Below are 25,513 nucleotides of genomic sequence, written 5' to 3'. Positions count from 1 at the left end.
GCAGCAACTGTCACATGTGTGAAAAATGGTCATAAATCACTTTTTTCAGTGCCGTTGTAAGTTCAAACTGTCACTAAATGAACTCTTGTGAGTCAAGGATGACTTGCATAGCATCACAAATCAGCTGCCATCATGCAAAATGTATTTATTTAGTCAAACATGTACGAGATAGCAGGTATCAGTCTAAACATGGACATCAACATGGACAGGAAATGAGTATGAATAAATGGGGACAGTAGGACAGGGACAGTAGGCACCTGAGCCTTGGACCAGTGGGGAGGAGACAAGGGAGTGTGTTCCTGACGTCAGCAGTGAGTTGTTCCTGGATGCCCGGCACCAAAGAGCTAATAGGCATCAGGAACAGTTGCGCAAGTACAGGAGGTGATTGTGTTCAGCTGGTGGTTATTAGGCTCCTCTCCAGACTATAAAAAGACTGCTTGTGTACACGCTCCTCTTACAGAAGTCAACGCAGGAACTAATGTTGGAGAATAGAATTGTGAGCTTGGTAGGCTGGATTGCTGCCAAGGCTTATCTGTGCCGGTTTGCTGTCAAGGACCTGTCTGTCTGTTCATTAAATGCCGTAACTTATCTTTGGCTCGGGGTGTGTGTTGGTGTGGAACGAGGAGGGGGGTCAGAACAGATCACTATGTTACTGAAGTCGTATTTTCTGCAATCGAGTTTGGAGTGGTTTACCTTGAGTTTGTATCTATTGTTTGCCAGTTTATTATTGCGGTTGAAGCTGAAGTAGTCATTGACAGGTAGGACGTTGTAGCAGACAATTTTGTGTACTACACTTAGTTCAGACCTTAGTTGGCGTAGTTCTAGGTTGTACAAGCCCAAAATTTCAAGCCTGGTGGCATAAGATATTTTATTGTGAGCAGAGGAGTGGAGGACTCTTCTCGTGAAATACCTCTGGACTCGCTCAATTGTATTAATGTCTGAAGTACAGTGTGGATTCCAGGCAGATGAGCTGTATTCAAGAATTGGTCTGGCAAAAGTTTTGTATGCCCTAGTTGGCAGTACAATGTTAGCGGAGAAGAAGCTTCACAAAATTAGGTTAAGAACTCTTAATGCCTTTTTGGCAATGCTGTTACAGTGAGCTCTGGAGCTTAGGTCATTTCAGATGTTGGTTGTCACTTCATCATCATACCTACATGCATGCACAAGGCCATCAACTAAATTTGGACTGAGACACCTTAAGTCTTTGATGAGTTCTCCTTCAACAGAAACCTCACCTGGTGAATGGTTTATGCTCAAGGAGGCGTAAGGAAGCAACCCCAAATCCCAGTATCTGAAGCAAAACATCTGAATTATGCCTTTCCTCTAAAATCCCGAAGCACCTTACCTTAGTTGTCACCTGGAAATAGGGAAAACCCAGTGTGAAATAAGGTAAACCAGCTTCTTAACTCAGTTTTTATTCCCCTGGAATAATGGCTGGATTTGTTCCAGCATGGGAATGTAAAGGATTATCCTCTTGAAAACATTTTTCATCATCACCAGTCTTACCTAAAGAAGAACCTTCTGCCAATTAGTAGTTTTAAAAAGTTTCCTGCTAGGGCTGAGAATAATCTGGCTGTATATGCTTGATCATCGCTTTTTAAGTCATACTCGTGTTTTGAAGCCACAGGTTGAGAGAAGATGATTGTCATTGAAACTCCAAAGGTAATTTTGGAGTGGAACCAAAGCTCTGAGTTCCGGTTATCACTTTCACTCTACACTCAATGTTGACTCAGCCTTCTTAGGGGACTGGAGGCTAAAGCATATAAAGAACGGTTGCTGGAATTGGGTATGTCTAGTTTAATGAAAAGAAGGACTAGAGGTGACATGATAGCAGTCTTCCAATATCTAAGAGGTTACCACAAAGAAGAGACAGTCAATTTATTTTCCAAAGAACCTGAAGGCAGGATGAGAAGCAACGGATGGAAACTAATCAAGGAGAGAAGCAACCTAGAACTAAAGAGAAACTTCCTGACAGTTAGAACAATGAATCAGTGGAACAACTTGCCTCCAGAAGTTGTGGATGCCCAACACTGGAAGTTTTTAAGAAGAGGTTGGACAATCATTTGTCTGAAATGATAGGGCTATAGCATTTTCTGCGGCGAGTTGGTCATGACAAATTGGTCACGGTGAGTTGACCCATTCCAAAGCCAAAGGAGGAGGCCGGTCTACTGAACCTTTGGTCAACAGCACAGTGGTGCAGCAGCCACACATTTGTCTAATTTCAATCCTACAGGAGTCTTGGGTCCTGGATTTTGGACCCGTTCTGCAAGTTAAGCCATTTGAGATACCAGTGGTTCAGAGGTGGTATTCAAATAGTTCTGGTTTTGGAGAACGGGGAGTGGAGGTTTTGAGTAGTTTGGAAAACAGGCAAATAGGCTGGCCATGCCCCTGCTGCCTCCCATCCTCCCAGCTGATCTTCTTGTGTTGCACTGAATAGAGAGACCAAGCTGGAAAGCAGGTTAGGGGGATGGGGAGGGAATGGGGATTTTGCAGTAACCTTCCCCTGCATGCCCACAAAGCCATGCCCACAGAACCAGTAGTAAAAAAAAATGAATCCCACCACTGCAATGGTTCTGAAATTGTTGTTCTGCGATGCAGCATTTCACTCAATGGAAATATATAGACAAAGAGAGACAAATGTTTTAGTAGTATGTATGTATATATGTACAATATGTATGTATGTACATGTGTGTGAATTATTACAGTTTTGATCTAGTAACCCTATTCTCATTACATGTGGTGTTTCTTAGGAATGATCGATTAATTACGTATCATGAACTCAGTGTCAGATCTTAAGCAACCACGTAAATACGGTTTACGGTTTATTAGGATTTGTATGCCGCCCACTCTCGAGAGACTTACAGATAAAAACGGGGAGGGGGAACATATAAAAATGAAAAAGAACAGACATTAAAATTGCACAACATTCATATAGCTTAGAATGGGGCTGGATAAATCAACAGCCCCAGGCCTGCTGGAACAACCAGGTCTTAATCGCTTTGCAGAAGGCCGGAAGAGTAGTAAGAGTCCAGATCTCCACGGGGAGATCGTTTCATAGGGCCGGAGCAGCTACAGAGATGGCCCTCCCCTGGGGAGTCGCCAGCCGACATTGACCGGCAGATGGAATCCGGAGGAGGTCTAATCTGTGTGATCGTATAGGTCTCTGGGAGGTAAATAAACTTCCTCCAGGATGATCTGTCCCTAACGTGGTCCATAGGTTGCCCCATGGCCACTTATAACAGAATCCATCCCCCTTGCTGCTGGTTATCCTCTTCTTCTCTTTCCTTCCTCCTTTCCCAGTGTTGCAGCTGGGTCTCCTCATAATGGGCATGAAGTAGACAATCTGAGCCTGATTAATTATGGCTTGAATGACGAGCTGATTTGTTGGATGATTTATTTCTTGGCTATCCATGGTTTCTTCAGGAGTCACCGCAGAGGTGGCATTCTACCAGTTCGCCTGAACCGGTAGCGGAAATTGTAGGTGGCTCCGCCCACCTCCCTGGGTCTACGGCATCCCATTTAGGCCATTTTCTTTTCACCAAAAGTGCATGTACGGAGGTGGGCACGAGTGAATGCATGCATTTGCAAATCGGTAAGGAAGTTAAGTGAATGCCAACCCTGAGTCACCACCGAAGTTCAAAAAACATCAATCCCCTTTCTCTCCCCATTTCTTCAAATGCTAACCCTCACTTCTGAGGCTTTTGTTTTTTTTGGATCGATGAATATTCCACATTGTTTTCGCCTAAATCTGAAATGCCTTTACTTTTCGGCTTGAAATCTAGGGCTGCATACTGCAGTTCAGGTGGCTCTGCTGTCCTTGGGGCTGGAACAGTGGGTCCCTGGGGTGCTTTAGGCTTCCTTTTTCCAGCAGGGTTTGGCTTATCAGCATGGGGTAATCTTGGACCCTGAAAGAAAGGAACAACGTTTTGGGAAAGAGGGAAGATTCTGTTTCTATTTCCTGGTCGGAGAGATCTCTGTATGAATTTTCCGTTTCCTGCATCGCTGTGCTGTGAGAGGGGTTTTGTTTGCACCGCTTTTAATTGCTGATTTTTTTTTAAGTGGGAAGATTGAGTTCTTCCCGCCAAGACCTCTTGCCATCTCAAGCCTTTCAATAAAAGCTCCTTTTGGAACAACTTCAGTTTCAAGAAGTCCTGCTTTCTTGCGAGGATATGGAGAGGCAAGATCTCACAGGCAGAGCCGGGGACAAATTCCTTTGGTACCTATCACAGTTGGCCAATAATTCTATTCTATTCTATCCTCTATATTCTACATTCGGTTCGATTCTATTTCTTATATTCTATATTCTATTCTCTATATTCTCTATTCTATTCTATTTTTTACATTCTCCTATTCTATTCTATTCTATTCTATTCTATTCTACTCTACTCTACCCTACCCTACCCTACCCTACTCTACTCTACTCTACTCTCTTCCATCCCATCCCATCCCATCCCATTCCATTTTTAGTTTGAACTTTCTCCTTCCTTCCTTCCTTCCTTCCTTCCTTCCTTCCTTCCTTCCTTCCTTCCTCCTTTCCTCCCTCCCTCCCTCCTTCCTTTCTTCTCCAGATCAGGAGACAAAGAATAGCAAAGATACATAGGAAGCCTACCATCGGGAAAACGTTGCTGTAGATATGGCTGGAATTCTTGGGTTTCTCCTGTGGTTCTCGTCCAGAAGAGGTTCCTTCGACATGGCTAGCTTCGAGCAATGCTTTCCTCTGCTTAAAAACCCTGGCAGGAATTCAGTAAGACAACATTTTGGTTATTATACATCCGTGGAGTCATAGAATGGATGGGACCTAGGAAATAATTTAATTCAGTGTTCTCCAAAGTGATCAATTTTGACCCCAAAAGGTTAATTGGACTCTCTAAGGGGTAATCAACAATACTTTAACTAATGGTACTGTAGGACTAGCCAACAGGTTATTGCTATTATCTTTGTGCATTTATTACATTATTTTCATATAATAAATGTTTGGGGGCTAATAAACAATTAGAAACTTCATCAAGGGGTGGATGAACTTAAAGAGTTTAAGGACCCCGATCTAGCCCAACTTCTATTACTAGAGTAATCCACTGCTACAGCAATAGTTATTACAGAGTAAGAATCCATCAGCCTTTCTATTTTTTCCTCCTAAAGCTGATTTCTTAATCCCTAACTTTTTGCTTGGGCCAATCCCCTAATAGGTTAACATCCATCATTTTTCTGTCCCTTTCTCTTATTAATGATGCATTTCCTTCCCACAACAGTGCAACACTCCATTTATTTGAAAGCATAATTACATTGGATTGCGGGCTTGTGTCTTTGTACACACTAAATACTAAGGATTCAGATCATGTCACCATAGTGGGGTAGATCATACTTTGGCTCATCCCAAATATAACAATGACAGATGGGTAGCTTAGGCTAAACATCTGGAGTCAAGCAGAATGTTTTTCTGCACTACTATAGATACTCTACTTGGGAGTAACTTAGTGATTGTAATCAAATAAGCAATTTGTTTTCAAACAAATCCCTGCACCTTTACCCTGTAATCCTCTAACCTTAGAGAAACCACTACTTACTTTAGGATGGATCCAAATAAAATAGACCTATTAAAATTAGTGGCAGATGTCATTTATTCTACTGGATTTATTCCATGCTTGAAAAATTGTGGCTTTTTAAAATGTAATGTGGCTCATTAAAGCAGCTGTGTGACAAAGCCTGAAAAAGTGGCTGCTTTAAAGAGATGCTGTATCAATTCTGCCACATGTACTGAGGCATCTCATCTAAATCATTTTTAAGCATACAATAAACACATGTATATTGTCACACATTCTCTATCTTTTCCCTACTTTTATTTCCCTTTCATCTTTGCAGTGAAATATCCCATAAAGAATGATAATTATAATTAGTACGTTGGCCCAATTCTTCACTCGTGTTGTTCACAGAGCAATTAACGAATTGTTCAACATTGCAGCTCTACTGAGATCTACCAGATCTGGAGCATAATGATTGTCAACATTTAATGGTCCTTCCAAATGTCACCATCTATGTGTTGAAAACCTAGAATGTGGAAGGTAGGACCTGGGCAGCCAATAGGCTGGCTATAATGAACTTAGGGACACGGTGACTCAGTGGCTAAGACATTGAGTTTGTCAATCAGAAAAGTCAGCAGTTCGAATCCCTGGTGCCACGTAAAAGATTTGCCAGCTTCTGCCAACCTAGCACTTCGAAATCACGTAAAAATGCAAGTAGAAAAATAGGAACCACCTTTGGTGGGAAGGTGACAGTATTCCTTGCACCTTTGATGATTAGTCATGCCAGCCACATGACCACAGAGATGTCTTGGGACAGCGCTGGCTCTTCGGCTTTGAAATGGAGATGAGCACTGCCCCCTAGAGTCAGAAACGACTAACACATATGTGCAAGGGGAACCTTTGCCTGATGATGAACTTACAGTGAGATTTATAGATTGATACTAGTTATTGTTCAGAGTTTAATTTTATCAATCCTATCAAAACATTATGACTTGGAGAGAAACTCACCTGATCAGGAATAGGCACAACATGAAGATTCCAGCTCCCAGAAAAATTCCACATATCCCAGCAATGAACAAAGTCTTATTAGATCTTCCTGCAACAATAAACCAAGACCTCTGTGGAAAATCAACCCTGGGGAATTAGGAAGCCTAGTTCTTCTGATAATCATTTGGTAAGAGATTTTAGGAAATTAGGAAGTCTAGCTCCAAAGACTACACAGCTTAGAGACAGAGGAAATCTCTGTTCCCAAGACTATGGAGAATCAAGGAGATGGCCTTGAAGGAAACAGATAAGAATCATTATAGATAGTCCTTGTTTTACAACCATCCATTCGGGGACCTTTCCAAGTGCAACGGCCCTGAAGGAAGTGACTTAGAAGTGGTCCTCACACTTACAACCACCATGGCTTTCCCACAATCACAGAATCCAAATGTGGGTACTTGGCAACCAGCATGAATTTTAGGGCAACTGCAACATTCCAATGCTATGTGATCGTCATATGTGATCTTTCCAGCTGGCTTCTGACAAGTAAAATCAATGGGGGGGGGGGGGAGGGAGCCAGTTTTGCTTAACGACTGTGTGATTCACTTAACAGCCACAGTGATTTGCTTCACAACTGTTGCAAAGAAAGGGTGTGACTTACTTATGCATAGCAATGGAAATTCTGGGCCCAATAGTTAGTTGTAAGTTCAAGGACGTTTGTAACTGAAACTTGAAAGCTTGAAACTACCTCTCCCCTCCTTACATTTATTGTCTCCCAAACAACAGGGTGATTCTATTCTGAGATGTTTTCTCCTCTTCGCCCTTCCTTAGGACTCATATTTCATTTATCAGACCATTGTTTAGCAATAACAATAGCAATTAGAGTTATATTCCTCTCCATAGTGTTTTATAGCTCTCTCTGAGCAATTTATTAGGCTAAGACACGGAGCTTGTCGATCAGAAAGGTCAGCAGTTCAGCAGTTCGAATCCCTAGCACCTCATAACAGAGTGAACTCCCGTTACTTGTCCCAGCTTCTGCCAACCTAGCAGTTCGAAAGCATGTAAAATTGCAAGTAGAAAAATAGGAACCACCTTTGGTGGGAAGGTAACAGCGTTCCGTGCGCCTTCAGCATTTAGTCATCCCAACCACATGACCACGGAGACATCTTCAGAGAGTGCTGGCTCTTCGGCTTTGAAATGGAGATGAGCACCGGTCCCTAGAGTAGGGAACGACTAGTACATATGTGCGAGGGAAACCTTTACCTTTACCTTTACCTCAGGTAGATTACCTGAGCAATCTACAATGTCAGCATTGTCCCCAATAATCTGGGTCCTCATTTTACCGACCTCAGAAGGAAAGAAGACTGAGTCAATCTTGAGCCCATCAGGATCAAACTCCGGGCTATTGGCAGAGTTAGCCTGCAATACTTCACTTTAACGACTGCACCACCAGGGCTCTTATTGTCTAGGCTGTGGGTTTTTCCTTCTACCTTTCAAGGTAATTCCCAGATACCTTTACATGCACCTGGTGGAGTTCCTTACCTATGGAAGATTCTGAAGTTGGGTCTCTCTTGGCCTTCAACAGGAATTGCATTCTTTGGATTCCATAAGAATTGCTCCCCATGCAGATAATATTATGATCTCTATCTAAGCTGCCAGTCCAGTTTAAGGTACTGGTGGCCTCATTCTTCTGGACTGAAGGTTGGACTGTCCAGTTTCCTCTTCTCTTGCTCTCCTCGGTTATCCTCTCCCCATCCACCTCCCACTCGATCTGGGGGAGTGGCTTAGCATCCCAGGTACAAGTACATAGGAAATCATTGTCATGGTAAGAACATGTTGTATTTTTCTGGGGGCTTCTGCTGAGCCTTGGGGCATCTGGAAAAGAGCAAAAGAGGCATATAATTCAAACGTTAAGATTTTGTAGCAGATTTGCAAGGCTTCTCTGCATGAAAAGGAAAATGGTAGGACTGTCAGGGACACAAAAGTGTCACTGATAAGAGTCTCACTGTCCTATAATAGGACTCCAACCCGCATGGGACCTCCCTCGTTATGAACGTCCTTCTTGGCTTGTGGTAGCAAGGAATCACTCTTCAATTCTCTCTCTCTCTTCAGCCCAACTGAGCCTTGACTGGTTTTCTGCCAAGTGTTAGAGCTGGCAGCATATTCGGACAGTGAGAAGTCTGCGGAGGAACATGGGTCAGTCCTGGAGTCTGGGGAAGGCTCTGATGAGGGCTCTGTGTCAGAGGCAGAGAGGGGGCCAGAGCCGTCTGACATCAGCTGCCTTCAGAGTTAGACATCAGTGAGGCAGAAGAACAGCTGGAGCCTGTTCCCAGTGTGCACATGCAAAGAGTTGCCAGAGGAAGAGAACAGCTAAAGAAAAGGGGTTGACTTGGGAGTAAGGCCACAGATGGACGATGAATGGCCCCTCCCAGAGGAAATAAGAGAGGGGCAAAAGGGGAGTAGAGTTTGCAGGAGACAATTAGTTCACTTAATTGGTTCATGACTCTCTGAGACTCCTTGCCAAGTTTTGTAGATATCAGCCTGGCAGCTCTCCAAGCCAGATAAGGTCTGTGATGTAAATCCTCCCTTGAAAGACTTTGCTGGATGGGAATGAGCAGAATTCACAGTTAATTAAGAAAAGGGGCTTTTGTTGGGACAAGGAGTTAGCTTCATGCTCTTGGGAAACCTGGGTCAGAATACCAAGGATGAAGAAGGTCATATAGCTCAAGCAGTCAACAGCTTAAATATCTTCCTTCTAGAGGATGATGATTTACTCACATGTCACAGAGAGCCGGAAGAACCCCTGAACTGTGCCGAGCATGTTTGTAGCAGTGCACACATAGACACCCTCATCTTCAACAGTCAGGTTGGTCAGTCGCAATTGGTTATCTAGAGGCTTCTGCAAGTGGCCGTCTCTTTTCTCCCAACTAGTTGTGGCTGGAGGGTTGCTATCTGCTTGGCAGAACAGCTCCAATGAGTCACCTTCTTGGGCTGTCAACTCAGAGCCACTGGGCAGCTCCTTGAAGCAACCTGAAACCAGAGTTAAAGAGTCCATCATTTCCATGGGAGAGTCTTGGTCAAGCCAGCCAGAGGCATCCTTCAGAAAAGAGAGGAACCCTGCACATAATTGCATGTTAAACTGGGGTGAAATTTAGCAGGTTCTGACAGTAACCGGTAGTGGAAATTATGAGTGGTTCAGAGAACCAGCAAATACCACCTATGGTTGCTGGCCCCCAAGTGGGGTAGGAATGGAGATTTTGCAATATCCTTCCCCTGCCATGCCCACCAAGTCACGCCCACAGAACCGGTAGAAAAAAAATAAATTTAAATTTCACCACTGATCCTAAAGTACCTTGAGAGAGTATGGAGCCTCTCCTGTGAGTTTGGGAGGTGTTGAAAACCAGCATCCTTGGACGATCTGTGGGGGGAAAAAACAACCATGTCAAACTTCCCAAGAGAAAAGCTTTTGTGGAGAAGAAGGGTAAGATCTCTGGCTTGCAAGGCCTCTTAAAGGTTGCTTCGGAGCTCCGTAGATGACAAGTGTGATGAAACAAGGGGGGGGGGGGTCTCACTTTCTCTCACCAAAGGGTGAAGAGCCAAACGTTCATGGCTTTTCTAAACACACTCCAGAATGAGGAGTCGGAAGTTTGAAATAAAAGACTCAAACTCTGTGAATTCTGTAGTCTTCTACATAGGGATCTAGGCAAGGATGGGCTGCTGGGGGTTCACACGGGTTCGGGTGATCCTCTAGCTAGGATTCTGCCCAGTTCGGCGAACCACCAAATGCCACCCTGCTTGTCCACGCCTGGCCTGCCCCTCCCATCCTGCCCGTCCCAGGAGTTTCCACACAGCCCATTTGTAATGCTAGGTATGTGCAAGGGCTGCACGGAAGCTTGGGGCAGGGGGGAAATGGGCCTACCAGAGGTTCTAGAGGTCCAGAAATGGGCCTGTTTCCAGCCTCCAGAGAGTCTCTGGAGCCCAGGGGGAAGCAGTTTTCGCCCTCCCAGAGGCTCGAGGAAAGCCTGGGGAAGGTGAAAACGCCCCCTCCTTCCAACGCGATGCAGGAGGCTGACTAGGCCACTCCCATCATGACCACGCCCACCCATCAATAGGGCAACAAACTCATTGTTGCAATTTTTGAAGCCCACTCCTGGCTCTAGGACAATTGGCCATGGCCAGTAGTCCCATTCTATCAGCCCAGCACCCCGACAATAAAGTACCCATTTCTGGACTACTGACTATATTTCCTGCATCCTTCATTGTACACATTTTCCGAAGGGCACATCATGTATTCCTTTCATGACGTTATTAGCCTCGTTGTTCGCAGGAGGAAAGTTAGGAAAGAGAAGGAAGTGGAATCATTTCTAATCTAAACTTCCTTTTGGCATTCTGAGAATCTTCATTATCAGATGTGGGTGTGGTGGTGTAAAAAAAGTGGCAATGATAGAAGAAACAAGCGGCTATCAGATTTCGTATTCTTACAGTAATTCTACAGATGCAGCTGCACAACCCCTAACATTTCAATACAATTTTGTTGTTGAGGAAGAAATTCTTATCTGCTTTTAGTGGGGGCAAACAGTTTGTCCTGAGGCAGCCTTTTCTAATCTTGTATCTCCCCGCAATGCTTTGAGTTATAATTTCCATCCTCCCCAACCTTCACGATAGGGTAGAATAGATTGGTACCCTGTTTCAGTGGTGGGTTCCTTATCCCATTCCAACCGGTTCGGTTGGAACTGGGCCGGCGGCGTCCTCATGCATGCGCGCAGTTAATGCATGCGTCTTAGCGCCTGTGCGATGCTCCAGCTGCTCGCGGAGAATCGCGCAGGCACTGTATGTGCCATGCACCTGCGTGGAAGCGCAGAAGCCTTCAAAGACCAGTAAGGAGCGCGGACAGGCGGGTTACTTACTTCCGGGTTTGCCAACCAACCGGTTCGCGTGGACCGCCGCGAACCGGTTGAAACCCACCCCTGCCCTGTTTCCCTGAAAATAGAAACTCTCTAGATAATAAGCCTAATTGGGCTTTTGAGCGCATGCACTAAAATAAGCCCTCCCCAAAAATATTGGAACACAGCAGCAGCCGTGAGGTAACCATGCTCACCGCCTCCTGTACCTCAAAAATAAATAGACCTCCGTGAAAATAAGGCCAAGTGCTTATTTTGGGGTCAAAAGAAAATAAGACCCTGTCTTATTTTTGGGGAAGCACAGTATCAGGGGTGGGTTTGCTCAGGGATGCGCCGTGCGCCTGCTCAGTACTTTTAAAAATGCTTCTGCACATGCACAGAAGCAGAAGAAAGATGATGGCACCGTAGGTGCCGCCGAGAGAACCGGTTCGGGGGCGTGGCAGGCCAATTTACTACCTACTTGCCCGAACCGATCCGAACTGGTAGGAACCCACCTCTGCATGGTTTAGCTGTCTCTCCAAAGTGAAGCAGGCCAAAAGCTGAACGAAAAGGGTTTGAAGCAGCAGAGCAGAGAAATGTATTATGCTAATGGGTCCAGCTTTCCTCCCTCAACTTTTATTTTAGGAAATGTGACACCACACCCATATTCCTTTCCTCGGCTGATACAATCATAACTTCCCCTAAAAAGTGCGTAGCCTGTTCTTTTGTGGTCAAAAGGAGGTGCAACTGAAATGCTTTTAAGAAAGGAAAATTGTAGTTTGAGCACCAATACTTATGGCAACTTCTCTTAGAAGGCTCCATTCCTTGTTAACTCTTGTATGACTGTAAGACAGCAGCTGTGGCTGACAAAGGATTAAGAGATATGATACCATTAATTTTTACAGGGATGTGGTGGCTCACTGGCTAAGACTTTGATCTGTGCAAAATCTTGTAACTAAAAAACTAATTTAAAGCAAAAGACCGTCTGATATTTCACCTAGATCAGGGGTGTCAAACTCAAGGCCCGCGAGCTGGATCCAACCTATGGGGTGTTTAGATCTGGTCCGTGGGAGCCACCCTGGAAACAGCAAGGGACCGGCCCATGGTGCCTCTGCCTGAGAAATGGAGAAATGCAGCCCTCTTGAGCTCCATTTTTGCTGGCAGAGGGTTGCAGGAGGCCGTCGCAGCCAGAAACGAAGCTCGGGAGCCAGTTTTCGCTGGTAGAGCACTCGGGCCACCCCAGACATCTCGACACAAATGATGTTGGGCTGGCCATGGCCACTCTGCCCATGCCCAAACCAGCCTCGCAAGGTCAAACACAATCCTGATGCAGCCCTCCAAAAAACTGAGTTTGACACCCCAACCTAGATAAACAATAGGGACTCTCATCCACACACATTTGCAGAGACCTCCATTAACGGAAGATTCACCTGGGGTAAGAATGCATTGACCATGGTCTTCTGCACCAAATGAAGTGGGAATGTTTCCTGGATCACTGTTATAGTGGATTGAGTGTTTTCAGCTAAATAACCCAACAACAATGAAATCTTACACTGGACGATCACTTCAACCGTTGTCTTGAGAGATCCATACAGATTGTTTGCCAAGCACTGATATTTCCCAGCATCCTTTGGTCCAATTTCACGCAGCTGAAGCCTCTGCTGTGTGGGACTATCAATTTGCTGGTTCTCCTTCATCCAGGATAGAGTGGGAGGTGGTGTACCATCAGCAGTACAAATCAGAGTGACAGTGTTTCCTTCCTTGGTTATCACAGGGTTGAGTGGTGAAGATGGGGAGCCTGCAAGGATTTACAAGCATCAGTTAGGGAACTACCCAAAACTGCAAACTGGAAGCCTCCTCCCCAGATTTGACATAATTTCAGAAAAACAAGGTAGTTGAAGATTTGGTTGTTTGGTTTCATTTGTGAAATATATAATGCAAACAACCTTGACCTTGTAAAAAAAAATGGGGGGGATGCTGCTTATGGAAGGATCAGATAAAAGGGGGAAAGGTTTCCAGCTTGCAAGAACATTTGACAACCAAGCAGAGAATCCGCCCTCTGTATTGTGCTTGAAGGGGTCTGCAAAAACATCCATGGTTTGAAATCTCACCAGAGCCTCTGTTGTTCACTCTGATAGTAACTTTCTGGATTGGTTCTGAAACACAGGAAGAGGAAAAGTTAAAGTTCCAAGAAGGTATATAAGGTCAGCAAGCTCATAGAAGACGGGGTCAGCTGTCCCAACTTGTCCCGTTAGAAAAGAAAGACTCTCGACTCCCTCCGTAGTGAAAGTATATTTAACTAAAGGCAAGCGGTTACAGCGTAGCAAAGCCGAATCTGATTTTTCACACCCAAAGCATCGGGTTAGCTCTTCCCTTCTCTGCACCTTCCCCCTTGGTTTATTTCCTCATGTCCAACTGCTTTCAAAGAAATTGTTTTGGTAGCCGTCCCTGGCTTGGCAGGCTGGAAGGTGTTGCATTCTATGATGTGACACCTTGGACCAGCCAACAATTCTTACAGGATGGCAGAGGATGGCATAGTTTCAATTCCCCCTTATCCCAACCCCTTGCCTCCCTGCAGCCCAGCTCTCCCCACTTGCCTCCCTGCAGCCCAGCTCTCCCCTCCCCCCACAGTTGTAATGGCAGACTGGCATCTGACAAAACATAGCTGGCAGGGCAGTATGGCGATCTTGACAGAGAGAGGAACGAGATGAGGCTTCAATCACACAGCCACAGTGGCTATCTTGGTTTTTTTCACTCATACCTCTGAATAGCTGTTCTCCTAGATATGAGGCAGGGGTGAAATCCAGCAGGTTCTGGAGAACTGGTAGTGGAAATTTTGAGTAGTTCGGAGAATCAGCAAATACCAAATATTCTGGCTGGCCCCAGAGTGGGCTGGGAATGGAGATTTTTGCAGTATCCTTCCCCTGCCAAGCCCACCAAGCCATGCCCACCAAACTACACCATGCTCACCAAGCCATACCCACACCCAACCGGTAGTAAAAAAAAAATTTGAATTTCACCACTGATTAGGGATGTCAAATTCAAGGCCCGCGGACCACGTCCGGTCCATAGAGTGTTTAGAAAACAGGGGAAGACCAGCCTGCAGTGGCTCTTCCAGTGACAATAGAGTTCAAGAGGTTTGCAGGCAGCCCTCCCGAGGTCCGTTTTCACTGAGAGGGTTGCAGGAGGCCGTTGCAGCTGGAAATGGAGCTTGGTTGCCCTTTTGTGCTGGCAGAGCTCTTGGGCCACCACAAGGACCCCCAACACAAGTGACGTTGAGCTGGCCACGCCCACCCTGTCTACACCTCCTTCCCCAAAGATCAAAGACAACCCTGATGTGGCTCTCAATGAAATCAAGTTTGACACCTCGGTCCTAGATCTTTTCTGATCTCCTCACTATATAAAAGAGACCAAAACAGCTCATCCAACAACAGAAAACTACCTACCTATCACTTTAACATTAAGTGTTTTCTCAATGAAAGAATATTTTAAGTTATATTGCCCCTCAATTCTCAAGAAGTATTCCCCTTCATCTTCCATGCGAGCATCTGTGATGAAAAGTGAGCAATTTCCTTCATTTGGATTTCCTAATAAATGGAAGCGGTTCTTAGCCGAAAGTTCGACACTCTCATATTGCTTGTTGGTAGCGACAGGCCTGCAGGCTCTATCAACCGATGGAAAACAGAATGAAGATTGATGCTTAATCCAATAAGCAAATATCTTCTCAGACCGCCACAGGTCTGCCTGGTTATACGTGAACTGGCATGGAATATGAACAGCAAGACCACGCTGTACGGTGACAGAAGGTTCCACGGTGATTGTATACGTCCATTCCCTTTGACTTCTGATTCCTGATCCAAGAAAAACAAGACAAAAAATAATATGGATACAGATAAAACCTAAACGAAAACACTGGAAAACCCCCTAAGGTTTCTTGCAGGACCAGCTCATAAAATGGAGAACATCACAAGTTGTCAACCCACCCAAAAGATGAGGCCATATCTCCACTGCACACCCTCTCCACCATAACAGTGGTCTCCAGAGACTGAAAGGGAAGATGTCGTTCAGCAGTTTAGAGTTCTGTAAGTTGTGGCATTATCTGGCTATATTGGTAAACAACAACACTGTTGTTAACCCCCACCCCCATTCCTGAGGCACTAGTGGGTTTCAAAAATTATTCAAACCTACTCTATGGGTGTGGCCTCCTTTGTGGGAGTGGCTTGCCACCCATGTGACCAGATGGGAGTGGCTTGCCGACCATATGACCGGATATGAAGATGCCGACGACACTTGTCAGAACCACCTTAAATTACCTCACACACAGCACTGGCATGCATAAGAATAGGATGTAAACTTGTTTTTTAAAAGGCATCTTTGGTTTGCGTTAAAACAACTTCAACACATGAAATGTTCTGATTGCACCACAAACGCAGTAGTCATCCTTACCTTCCACAGAGGCACTGAGCTTTATAAATATGAGCATGATAGTGTAGAATAATCATATCCAAGGACCAGTGGTGGGTTTCAAAAAAATTTGGAACCTCTTCTGTAGGTGTGGCCTGCTTTCCGGGTCCACTGGTGGAACCTCTTCTAACCGGTTCGGTAGATTTGACGAACCGGTTCTACCGAATAGGTGCGAACTGGTAGGAACCCACCTCGGGGCCCGAGGTCAAACACAATCCTAATGCATCCCTCAATGAAATTGAGTTTGACACCCCTCTTTTATATCTATGCCAGGGTTACACAGTTGACGTTCTGTCTAGACTATTGCTAGTTTCTCATTCTACCTTATGGCCCTAGTATTCTCTGCAGGTCTCTCATCCAAGTCCTAATCTTTCTTAGCTTCTCAAAACAAGCGACTGATCAACTTAGGCATTTCTAAATAAACCAAATTTGGTAGAAACATCACAAGTCTCCAGTACGAGAAGAGAGTGGAGACCACAGCTCCAAAGGAAACTGAAATCAGAGTAGAGCAACCTTATCCCTCAACTGGACAATAATATTTAATCCCATTTTTTTTCTTATTTTACTACATTGCACCTACCTTTGCAGAGAATGGCCAAGATTGCTGCCAAAGAAAGAAAGAGTTTCTTTCTCTTACAAGGAAGAAGACTTATCCAACCAGCGGTCTGATTTTCTGGCATCTTGTTTTATCTTGATATTTATTTGGAAAGATGAGCTCTATAATAGGAAGAGAAGCAGTGTGATCTGGTGTGCTTACAAGAAGCCAAAAAAAAAATGTTTGCAACTGTCACAGAGATTCCTTTGAAGAATAAGGGCATCCAACGTGTTGGGGTGGAAGGTAGAACTTGTTCGATTACCTTAAGCAGACCACCTCCTAACCAGAATGGATTAGCCATGCAGGGCTACCTTAACAGAATCCACCTGAAATATTTTGGCAGTAATTTTGGATAAGTTAAGACAGGCATGTCAAGCTTGATTTCATTGAGGGCCACATCAGGGTTGTGTTTGAGCTTGGGGGCCAGGGTGGGCATAGCCGGAGGGGGGGGGGATAGCCAGCTTTATGTCACTCGGGTCAGGGGCATCTGTGGTGGCCCAAGTGCTCTGCAAGCGAAAACAGGCTCCTGTTTGGATGGATGGATGGATGGATGGATGGATGGATGGATGGATATGGGGCTGGGGATGGGGATGGGGATGGGGATGGATGGAGATGGAGATGGAGATGAAAATGGAGATGCAGATGGAGATGCAAATGCAGATGCGGATGGATGGATGGATGGATGGATGGATGGATAGATGGATGGATGGATGGATGGAGATGGAGATGCAGATGGAGATGGAGATGAAAATGCAGATGCGGATGGATGGATGGATGGATGGATGGATGGATGGATGGATGGATGGATGGATATGGAGATGGAGATGGAGATGCAGATGGAGATGCAGATGCAGATGAAAATGCAGATGGATGGATGGATGGATGGAGATGGAGATGGAGATGGAGATGGAGATGGAGATGGAGATGGATGGATGGATGGATGGATGGATGGATGGATGGATGGATGGATGGAGATGGAGATGAAAATGGAGATGGAGAGAGAGTGGGGGGATGGATGGATGGAAAGAGATAGAGATAGAGAGAGAGAGAGATGGAGAGAGAGTGGGGGGATGGATGGATGGATAGAGAGAGAGAGAGAGAGACAGAGAGAGAGAGAGACAGAGAGAGAGACAGAGAGAGAGATAGGGTAGGTATATAAGTATGATAGATATATAGATGATATAGATCAGGGGTGTCATACTCAAGGCCTGGGGATTGGATCCAGTCCATGGGGTGCTTAGTCCTGGCCTGCAGGGCTGCCCTACAAACAGCAAAGGAGCATCCCATGGTGCCTCTGCTGGCAAAAATGGAGCTCCGCAGGGCAGTGTGTGACCCTCCCAGGCTCCATTTTCACTGGCAGAGAGCAGCAGGAGGCCATTGTGGCTGAAAACGGAGCCTGGGAGGGTTGCACATGGCTCTTCCGACCTCCGTTTTCTCTGGCAGAGCCACTGTGGGCCAGTCCTTTGCTAGCCCCGCGGAGCAGATCTAAGCGCCCCCCCAGGCCGGATCTGCCCCCCCCTTCCCCCGGCCTTGAGTTGGACACCCATGAGTTAAGGAGTGACTTTCTGTTTGATTCCCATCTGAGCAACCCCAATAGTTACAATTATTAACTTTGACCGTAATTCTTATTCAACATTTTAGTCTTTTGACAACATCTAAGCCTGTTCGGCATGATATTTTGGCTGGTCTAGAGAAGAGGTGATATGTTCTTTTTTCAAAAAAAATTAATAAAAGACGTTACTGTAACTTAGTCAGTTGGGAAAGGGGAAAGTATTTTTATGGGAACGGAAATGACTGTTAATTAGTTTGAAGTGTAAGTTTAGGGTCAGGGGGAAAAAGTTCTCAGGAAAAGTAAAATAGACAATGCAGAGTCTGTTTGGTTCCCACTTCCTCTTAGCCAGATTCTGAATCTCTTCAAAACAACGGCCTCAAAAAGGAAGCAAAGAGTTGGCTTAATTCAGTCGGTTTACTTCATCAAAACAAACTCTCAAGTTACTTCCTTCAATTAGTTATCGTATATAGTGCTGCACTGAAAATATATCTGGCTGTTTTTTCAACACTCTCTTCCAATTTTACCAAGGGGAAAAAAAAAGATCTACTTTCCATGTTTTCCATGTTCTGTTTGCTCAAAGGAATACATTTGGGAGAACCTCTGCTAGGTGAGGTGCACCATCTTCCACTGACATTGACGTGTGGGGTAGCAGAAAGGTATGTGCGTATCCTGTTTGTCATTGTGCAATCTTTTTTCCAGCGAATGTGTGATGGTACACACCTAGAACTGGAGAGAGGTTCACATTCTTTGTAACTGATTTTCCTGTGTAGTAAGTTAGGAGAAAGTACTTGTTCACACAGTAGCAGAAGTGGTATTCAGCAGGTTCTGACCACTTTGGAGAACTGGTAGCGGTAATTTTGACCAGTTCGGAGAACCGGCAAATACCACCTCCGACTGGCCCCACGCCCATCTATTCTCTGCCTCTCGAGTCCCAGCTGATCGGGAGGGAATGGGGATTTTGCAGTAACCTTCCCCTGCCAATCCCACCAAGCCACACCCACAGAACCGGTAGTAAAAAAAAGTTGAATCCCACCACTGCACAATAGCCATGAGGAATATAGACTAAGAACCTGAGAAATCTTGATTATTAAAAAGGAAAACAATCCAATTCCTGTGACATCTGTAACTTTATCCTAGCCTCTTCCAATAGCCTCTTCCAATAAACTCTGAAATAATCTTTCTTTGAAGGCCAGGCAGACTTCAAGAACTTCAGATCTGATGTCTCTTGACCTTCCCACTAAATCTAAGACAGAGATGTAGGATCTGAAGCTTCATGATGATCTACTGTGCATCAGAGAATTCCCAAAGTTGTTAAGGAAGAACAGAAACTGTGAACTTCTGATAATGCACAGGTACAGTATAGGTGGTACCTTGCTCAATAGTAGTAACTGTGAGAAGGATCTTGGAATCCTAGTGGACAACCATTTAAATAGGAGCCAGCCGTGTGCAGCAGCTGCCAAAAAAGCCAACACAGTTCTAGGCTGCATAAACAGAGGGATAGAATCAAGATCACGTGAAATGTTAATACAACTTTATAAGGCTTTGGTAAGGCCACACTTGGAATATGGCATTCAGTTTTGGTCTCCACGATGTAGAAAAGATGTGGAGACTCTAGAAAGAGTGTAGAGAAGAGCAACCAATGATGAGGGGACTGGAGGCTAAAACTTATGAGGAACGGTTGCAGGAACTGGGTATGTCTTGTTTAATGAAAAGAAGGACTCGGGGAGACATGATAGCAGTCTTCCAATATCTCAGGGGCTGCCACAAAGAATAGACGGTCAAGCTATTCTCCAAGGCACCTGAAGGCGGGACAAGAAGCAATGGGTGGAAACTAATCAAGGAGAGAAGCAACTTAGAACTAAGGAGAAATTTCCTGACAGTCAGAACCATTAATCAATGGAACAACTTGCCTCCAGAGGTTGTGAATGCCCCAACACTGGAAGTTTTTAAGAAGAAGTTGGATAACCATTTGTCTGAAGTGGTGTATCGTCTCCTACCTAAGCAGAGGGTTGGACTAGAAGACCTCCAAGGTCCCTTCCAACTCTGTTATTCCGTTCTAAGTAATTATAGAAAAATCTAGGAAGCCGTTAAGAAAGATGGGTATCAAAAGCAAGTCCTACTGGTATATCTAGTGGGGTTATAGTAATTATATTTCTGTGCATCTTTATCCATCTTGTGCTTCGTAGTAGTCGCTTGGACATATTCCCTTTTGGGTGCAAGGCCTAGTTACCCTCTGTCCTCTCATGTTAACAATGGATTGTGTTGATGATTGGTTGATTTCCTCTTAATATAGGGGAACTAACTTTGACGTGACGTAAAGGAAGAAGAAATTCCCATGGATTTCTTGTGCCCTTATCTCAGTTACAAGGTGACAGAGACCAGTGTGAATGTTGTTCCATTTTTGTAGCTAGGTTTCAGCTTCCCTGCACTTTGGTTCCATCCCCAAGGAAGAAGTTAACAAAGAACCATTTTCAGATTAGGAAGCCAAAATAAGCCAGAAAACATCTGGAGTGATGGCACTGATAATAGAATGCAGCAACATTTGCATGCTCTTTAACCTTGAAAGAGTAAACCAGAAACTAGAAAAATAACTCATTGGAAAACAAAACAAAACATTGAAAGCATCCTTAGAACAGTGTAGAAGAATCAAAGACTTTTTGCATGGTGAAGGAAAACATTATCACAAACATATGACAAGAAATATGAAGAACAGTTGCAGGAACTGGATATGTCTACTGGGAGTTTAATGAAAAGAAGGACCAGGGGGAGACATGATAGCAGTCTTCCAATATCTGAGGGGTTGCCACAAAGAAGAGGGAGTCAAACTATTCTCCAAGGCACCTGAGGGCAGAACAAGAAGCAATATGGGGGGGGGGACTAATCAAGGAGAGAAGCAACTTAGAAATAAGGAGAAATTTCCTGACAGTCAGAACAATTAACCAGTGGAACTGCTTGCCTCCAGAAGTTATGGCAGCTCCGTCACTGGAGGTGTTTAAGAAGATGTTGGATAACCATTTGTCTGAAGTGATGTAGCGTTTCCTACCTAAGCAGGGGGTTGGACTAGAAGACCTCCAAGGTCCCTTTCAACTCTGTTATTCTATTCTATTCCATTAGAGCAGTGTTTCTCAACCTTAGCAACTTTAAGACCTGAGGACTACAACTTCCAAAATTCCCCAGCCAGCATGAATTCTGGAAGTTGAAATCCACAGGTCTTAAAAGTTGCCAAGGTTGAGAAACACTGCATTAGAGGACTGAGAAGACAATTGCCACAACCGTAGTATTTTTATGTATGACCCTGTGGTTCAGCAATCCTGACTTCTCATTAAGGCTCAAATTCAGTTCTGGTTTACAAAAGAAAGCATCTAAAATCCAGTTTGGAGAGAGAGAGTTTGGTGTAGTGGCTTAACGTATCAGGCCAGAAACTGGGAGGCTGCCAATTCCGGACCTGCCTTAACCTGAAAGGCAAGTGACTTTCTCTCCGTTCTGGGAAAAAGGGAAGGGCAAACCGCTTCTGAAAAACCTTGTCAAGAAAACTACAGGGACTAGTTCAAGCAATCATCGGGACAACAATGATTCAAAAGCTTCCACATGTGTGCGTGCAGACACGCACACACAAACACACACAAACACAATTTTTTAAATCTAAGACTAGTGTCAGAATTTATTTTCTGGAATGATTTGAGTCAAGAGTTATCCAGTGGATCAGCATTCGAATGAAAGTACACCATGACATCCCTCAGAAAAGTTATTTAAATTCAACACAAGACCATACCTTGCTTTCTCGTTCCAGGTTTCTTCCCTTCCTTCGCCGATGAGATTTTTTCTCTCCGTTATTATGGCTAAATAATCTACTTTCTCTTCCCACCACGACCGGTGCTTACTGATTCTGCTGTGAGACACAGACTGTCGGGGTGAATCACGGGGAGACTTTTTCAGAAATTAAGAGATAGTATCGGGAAGAAAAAGCAGAAGTGTATGAGCATGTGTGCAAGGGGATGCATACGATATTTTCCTCAATTACAACATGCCTTCCGGGTCATTTGGGACAGAATTTCAGTTGCATCTTTTGTTTTTTATTTTTTATTTTAGATTTAGATTTAGATTTAGAAGGTTTATTTATATGCCGCCCTTTTCCCTGGGGGGGACTCAGGGTGGCTCACAATCCAAAAAGGAAAGGGGGGAAAACAGACTTTTTACATATAAGACAATACATAATTAAAACACAACATTCATACCATTCGGGCGGGTTACAATCTTATCCCCAGGCCTGACGGGATAGCCAGATTCTGAGGGCTGTGCGGAAGGTCTGGAGGGTGGTGAGGGTACGAATCTCCACGGGGAGATCGTTCCATATGGTCGGAGCCACCACCGAGAAGGCTCTCCTCCGCGTGGTTGCCAGTCGGCACTGACCAGCAGATGGAACTCGGAGGAGGCCTAATCGATGAGATCTAATAGGTCGTGTGGAGGTAATTGGCAGTAGGCGGTCTCTCAAGTACCCAGATCCACTACCATGGAGGGCTTTATAGGTGACAAGTAGCACCTTGAAGCGTATCCGGAGATCGACAGGTAGCCAGTGCAGCTCGCAGAGGATAGGTGTTATGTGGGTGAAGCGAGGTGCACGCACAATCGCTCGCGCGGCTGCATTCTGGACTAGCTGAAGTCACCGAATACTCCTCAAGGGCAGCCCCATGTAGAGCACATTGCAGTACTCCAGCCTAGAGGTCACAAGGGCACGAGTGACTGTTGTGAGAGCCTCCCGGTTCAGGTAGGGGCGCAGCTGGTGCACCAGGCGAACCTGGGCAAATGCCCCCCTGGTCACAGCTGACAAATGGTGTTCAAAAGTCAGCTGTGGGTCCAGGAGGACTCCCAAGTTGCGGACCCTGTCTGAGGGGTGTAATGTTTGACCCCCCCAGCCTGAGCGATGGAATACTTGCCAAATTGGTGGGAGGGAAACACAACAGCCACTCGGTCTTATCTGGGTTGAGCACGAGTTTGTTAGCCCTCATCCAGTCCCTAACAGCTTCAAGTCCCTGGTTCATCATGTCCACCGCTTCATTGAGTTGGCACGGGGCGGACAGATACAACTGGGTATCGTCCGCATACTGGTGGTATTTTATCCCCTGCCGCCGAATGATCTCGCCCAGCGGTTTCATGTAGATGTTGAAAAGTAGGGGGGACAAGACCGAACCCTGCAGCACCCCATATGTTAGGGGCCTAGGGGTCGATCTCTGCCCTCCAACTAACACCGACTGCGACCTGTCCGAGAGGAAAGAGGAGAACCACTGCAAAACAGTGCCTCCCACCCCCACCTCTCGCAGTCGTCGCAGAAGGATACCATGGTCGATGGTATCGAAAGCCACTGAGAGGTCAAGGAGAACCAGGATGGAGGGATAGCCTCCGTCCCTGGCTCTCCAGAGGTCATCGGTCAATGCGACCAAAGCGATTTCTGTGCTGTAGCCAGGCCTGAAGCCGGACTGGAATGGGTCAAGATAGCTAGCTTCCTCCAAGGACCGCTGGAGCTGAAAGGCCACCACCTTCTCAACAACCTTCCCCACAAAGGGGAGGTTGGAGACTGGACGATAATTGTTAAGAACGGCTGGATCCAAAGATGGTTTCTTCAGGAGGGGTCTCACCACCGCCGCTTTAAGTGCGGGGGGGAAAGACCCCCTCCCGAAGGGAGGCGGTAACAACCGCCTGGATCCAGCCCCGTGTCACCTCCTTGCTGTTAACAACCAGCCAGGAGGGGCACAGGTCCAGTACACATGTGGAGGCACTCACAGCTCTCATGGCCTTATCCACGTCCCCAGGGGCAACATCCTGAAACTCAACCCAGCGATGGTCTACTAGATTATCCCCCTGTGCCTCGGCTGGATCTGTAGAATCGTAGTCCAACTCCGACCGAAACCAAGCATTTTATTTTATTTACTGCCTTATGGTAATCACCCACAATATTCCTTCCTCCTCCCAGAGGAGATGAGAGGAAGAGGAGGGAAGGAAGATAGAAGTGAGGAGAGGAAGATGATAGGGAGAAGGAGAAAGGGTAGGAAGGGGAAGGGGAAGAGAGGAGTAGGGGAGAGGGAAGGGAAGAAGGAAGGGAAAGGAGAGAGGAAGGAAGGAAGTAGAGAAGGAAGGGAGGGAGAAAAGAAAGGGAAAAGAAGATGGTGTCAAAACTGACGAGGGGTGGTAAACAAAGCAACCCAAACAGTATGTTATAACCCTGTAAATGGAATGACAAATGTATAAGAATGACAAATTGGAAAAAGAATAATAACTATGTGAATGTATACCTATAATTGTATATAGAGAACAAAAAATCTTTTTAAAAATATTCCTTCCTCCTCTCATTTTCCCCACAAGAATAACTCTGTGAGGATTGGGCTGAGAGACAATGATTGGCCCAAGCTCACCCAGCAAAGAAAAATGAAACAACGCTAAAATTAGCCAGCTTAGCATGTCATACAAACCAGCCCTGAGAGTCTTGGGTGGAAACGAATCAAGGAGAGAAGTAACCTAGAACTAAGGAAAAGTTTCCTGACAGAACAATTAAGCCATGGAACGACTTGCCCCCAGAAGTTGTGGGTGCTCCTCCAACACTGGAGGTTCTTAAGAAGATCGGACAACCTTTTGTCTGAAATGGTATAGGGTTTCCTGCTTAAGCAGTGGGTTGAATTAGAAGACCTCCAAGGTCCCTTCCAACTCTGTTATTCTGTTAACTTTCTCGACTTGTTACAGGTACTCCGTTTCCCCAAAAATAAGACTTCCCCGGATAATAAGGCCAGTTGGGTTTCTGAGTCCATGCGCTAAAAATAAGCCCTCCCAAAAATATTGCAACAGAGCAGCAGTCATGAGGTGACCATGCTCACCGCCTCCTGAACCTCAAAAATAATAAGACCACCCCAAAAATAAGATCAAGTGCTTATTTCGAGGGTCAAAAGAAAATAAGACCCTGTCTTATTTTCGGGAAAACACCAGTGGTGGGATTCAGCCAGTTCGCACCTATTCAGGAGAACCGGTTGATAACTTTCTAAGTAGTTCAGAGAACCGGTTGTTGGAAGAAATTCCATTTTGGTTTTTCCCACTTTACAGGACTAATCCTGCAAGGAAGGCAGGAAGGAAGCATTCTGGTGTTGTTTCTAGCCTAATCTTTATTGCCCTGCTTACATAAACTGCCTCTCTGGTTAACCCTTATTACATTACTTCGCTAAGGCGAAGCGCCCATCGACCTGAGTGACCTTGAGTTGGCCACGCCCACCCAGTCACATGACCCCCAGAGCTCCACCTACCCAGATGGTCATTAGGGCAGAGAACTAGTTGTTAAATTATTTGAATCCCACCACTGGGAAACACGGTAGGAACATTGAATCTAAATATGGGGACAAATTTCTCACAGGGTTAATTTTGATAACGGCAAGAGTTCCATGGAAATCATACACTGCCAGAAGATTTGTACGCATTCTCCATGGAGCTACCTGAGCTCACGAGAGAGTCTACTCCAAGTTGCACCAATTATCCACGTACA

General features: G+C 45.3%; 2 protein-coding genes across 2 annotated transcripts in view; both read right to left on the bottom strand.

Moving 5' to 3' along the window:
* LOC116515577 (sialic acid-binding Ig-like lectin 11) overlaps positions 1 to 21,928 on the bottom strand; it is a 49,917-nt gene extending 27,989 nt beyond the window's left edge. Inside the window, exons 1-10 of the mRNA XM_032227698.1 lie at positions 21,767 to 21,928; positions 16,428 to 16,564; positions 14,830 to 15,234; positions 13,495 to 13,539; positions 12,936 to 13,181; positions 9,282 to 9,533; positions 8,046 to 8,378; positions 6,528 to 6,615; positions 4,610 to 4,730; positions 1,346 to 1,357 (exon numbers count right to left, since the gene is read on the bottom strand). Coding sequence (XP_032083589.1) covers positions 1,346 to 1,357; positions 4,610 to 4,730; positions 6,528 to 6,615; positions 8,046 to 8,378; positions 9,282 to 9,533; positions 12,936 to 13,181; positions 13,495 to 13,539; positions 14,830 to 15,234; positions 16,428 to 16,527 — 1,602 coding nt within the window. The 5' untranslated portion in view covers positions 16,528 to 16,564; positions 21,767 to 21,928. The remainder of the gene's footprint in view (positions 1 to 1,345; positions 1,358 to 4,609; positions 4,731 to 6,527; positions 6,616 to 8,045; positions 8,379 to 9,281; positions 9,534 to 12,935; positions 13,182 to 13,494; positions 13,540 to 14,829; positions 15,235 to 16,427; positions 16,565 to 21,766) is intronic.
* LOC116516062 (sialic acid-binding Ig-like lectin 10) lies at positions 3,138 to 13,915 on the bottom strand. The gene is made up of 7 exons (XM_032228434.1): positions 12,936 to 13,915; positions 9,856 to 9,921; positions 9,282 to 9,533; positions 8,046 to 8,378; positions 6,528 to 6,615; positions 4,610 to 4,730; positions 3,138 to 3,905 (listed from the first exon to the last, which is right to left on the bottom strand). The coding sequence occupies exons 1-7, from the start codon at positions 13,078 to 13,080 to the stop codon at positions 3,687 to 3,689; spliced, it is 1,224 nt and encodes a 407-aa protein (XP_032084325.1). The 5' UTR covers positions 13,081 to 13,915; the 3' UTR covers positions 3,138 to 3,686.
* Positions 21,929 to 25,513: the final 3,585 nt, after the last annotated feature.

Source organism: Thamnophis elegans, chromosome 12, assembly GCF_009769535.1.
Source record: "Thamnophis elegans isolate rThaEle1 chromosome 12, rThaEle1.pri, whole genome shotgun sequence".
In the NCBI taxonomy this organism is placed as follows: domain Eukaryota; kingdom Metazoa; phylum Chordata; class Lepidosauria; order Squamata; family Colubridae; genus Thamnophis; species Thamnophis elegans.
Note: the sequence above shows the minus strand (reverse complement) of the source record. Positions and strands in the feature narration are given on the sequence as shown.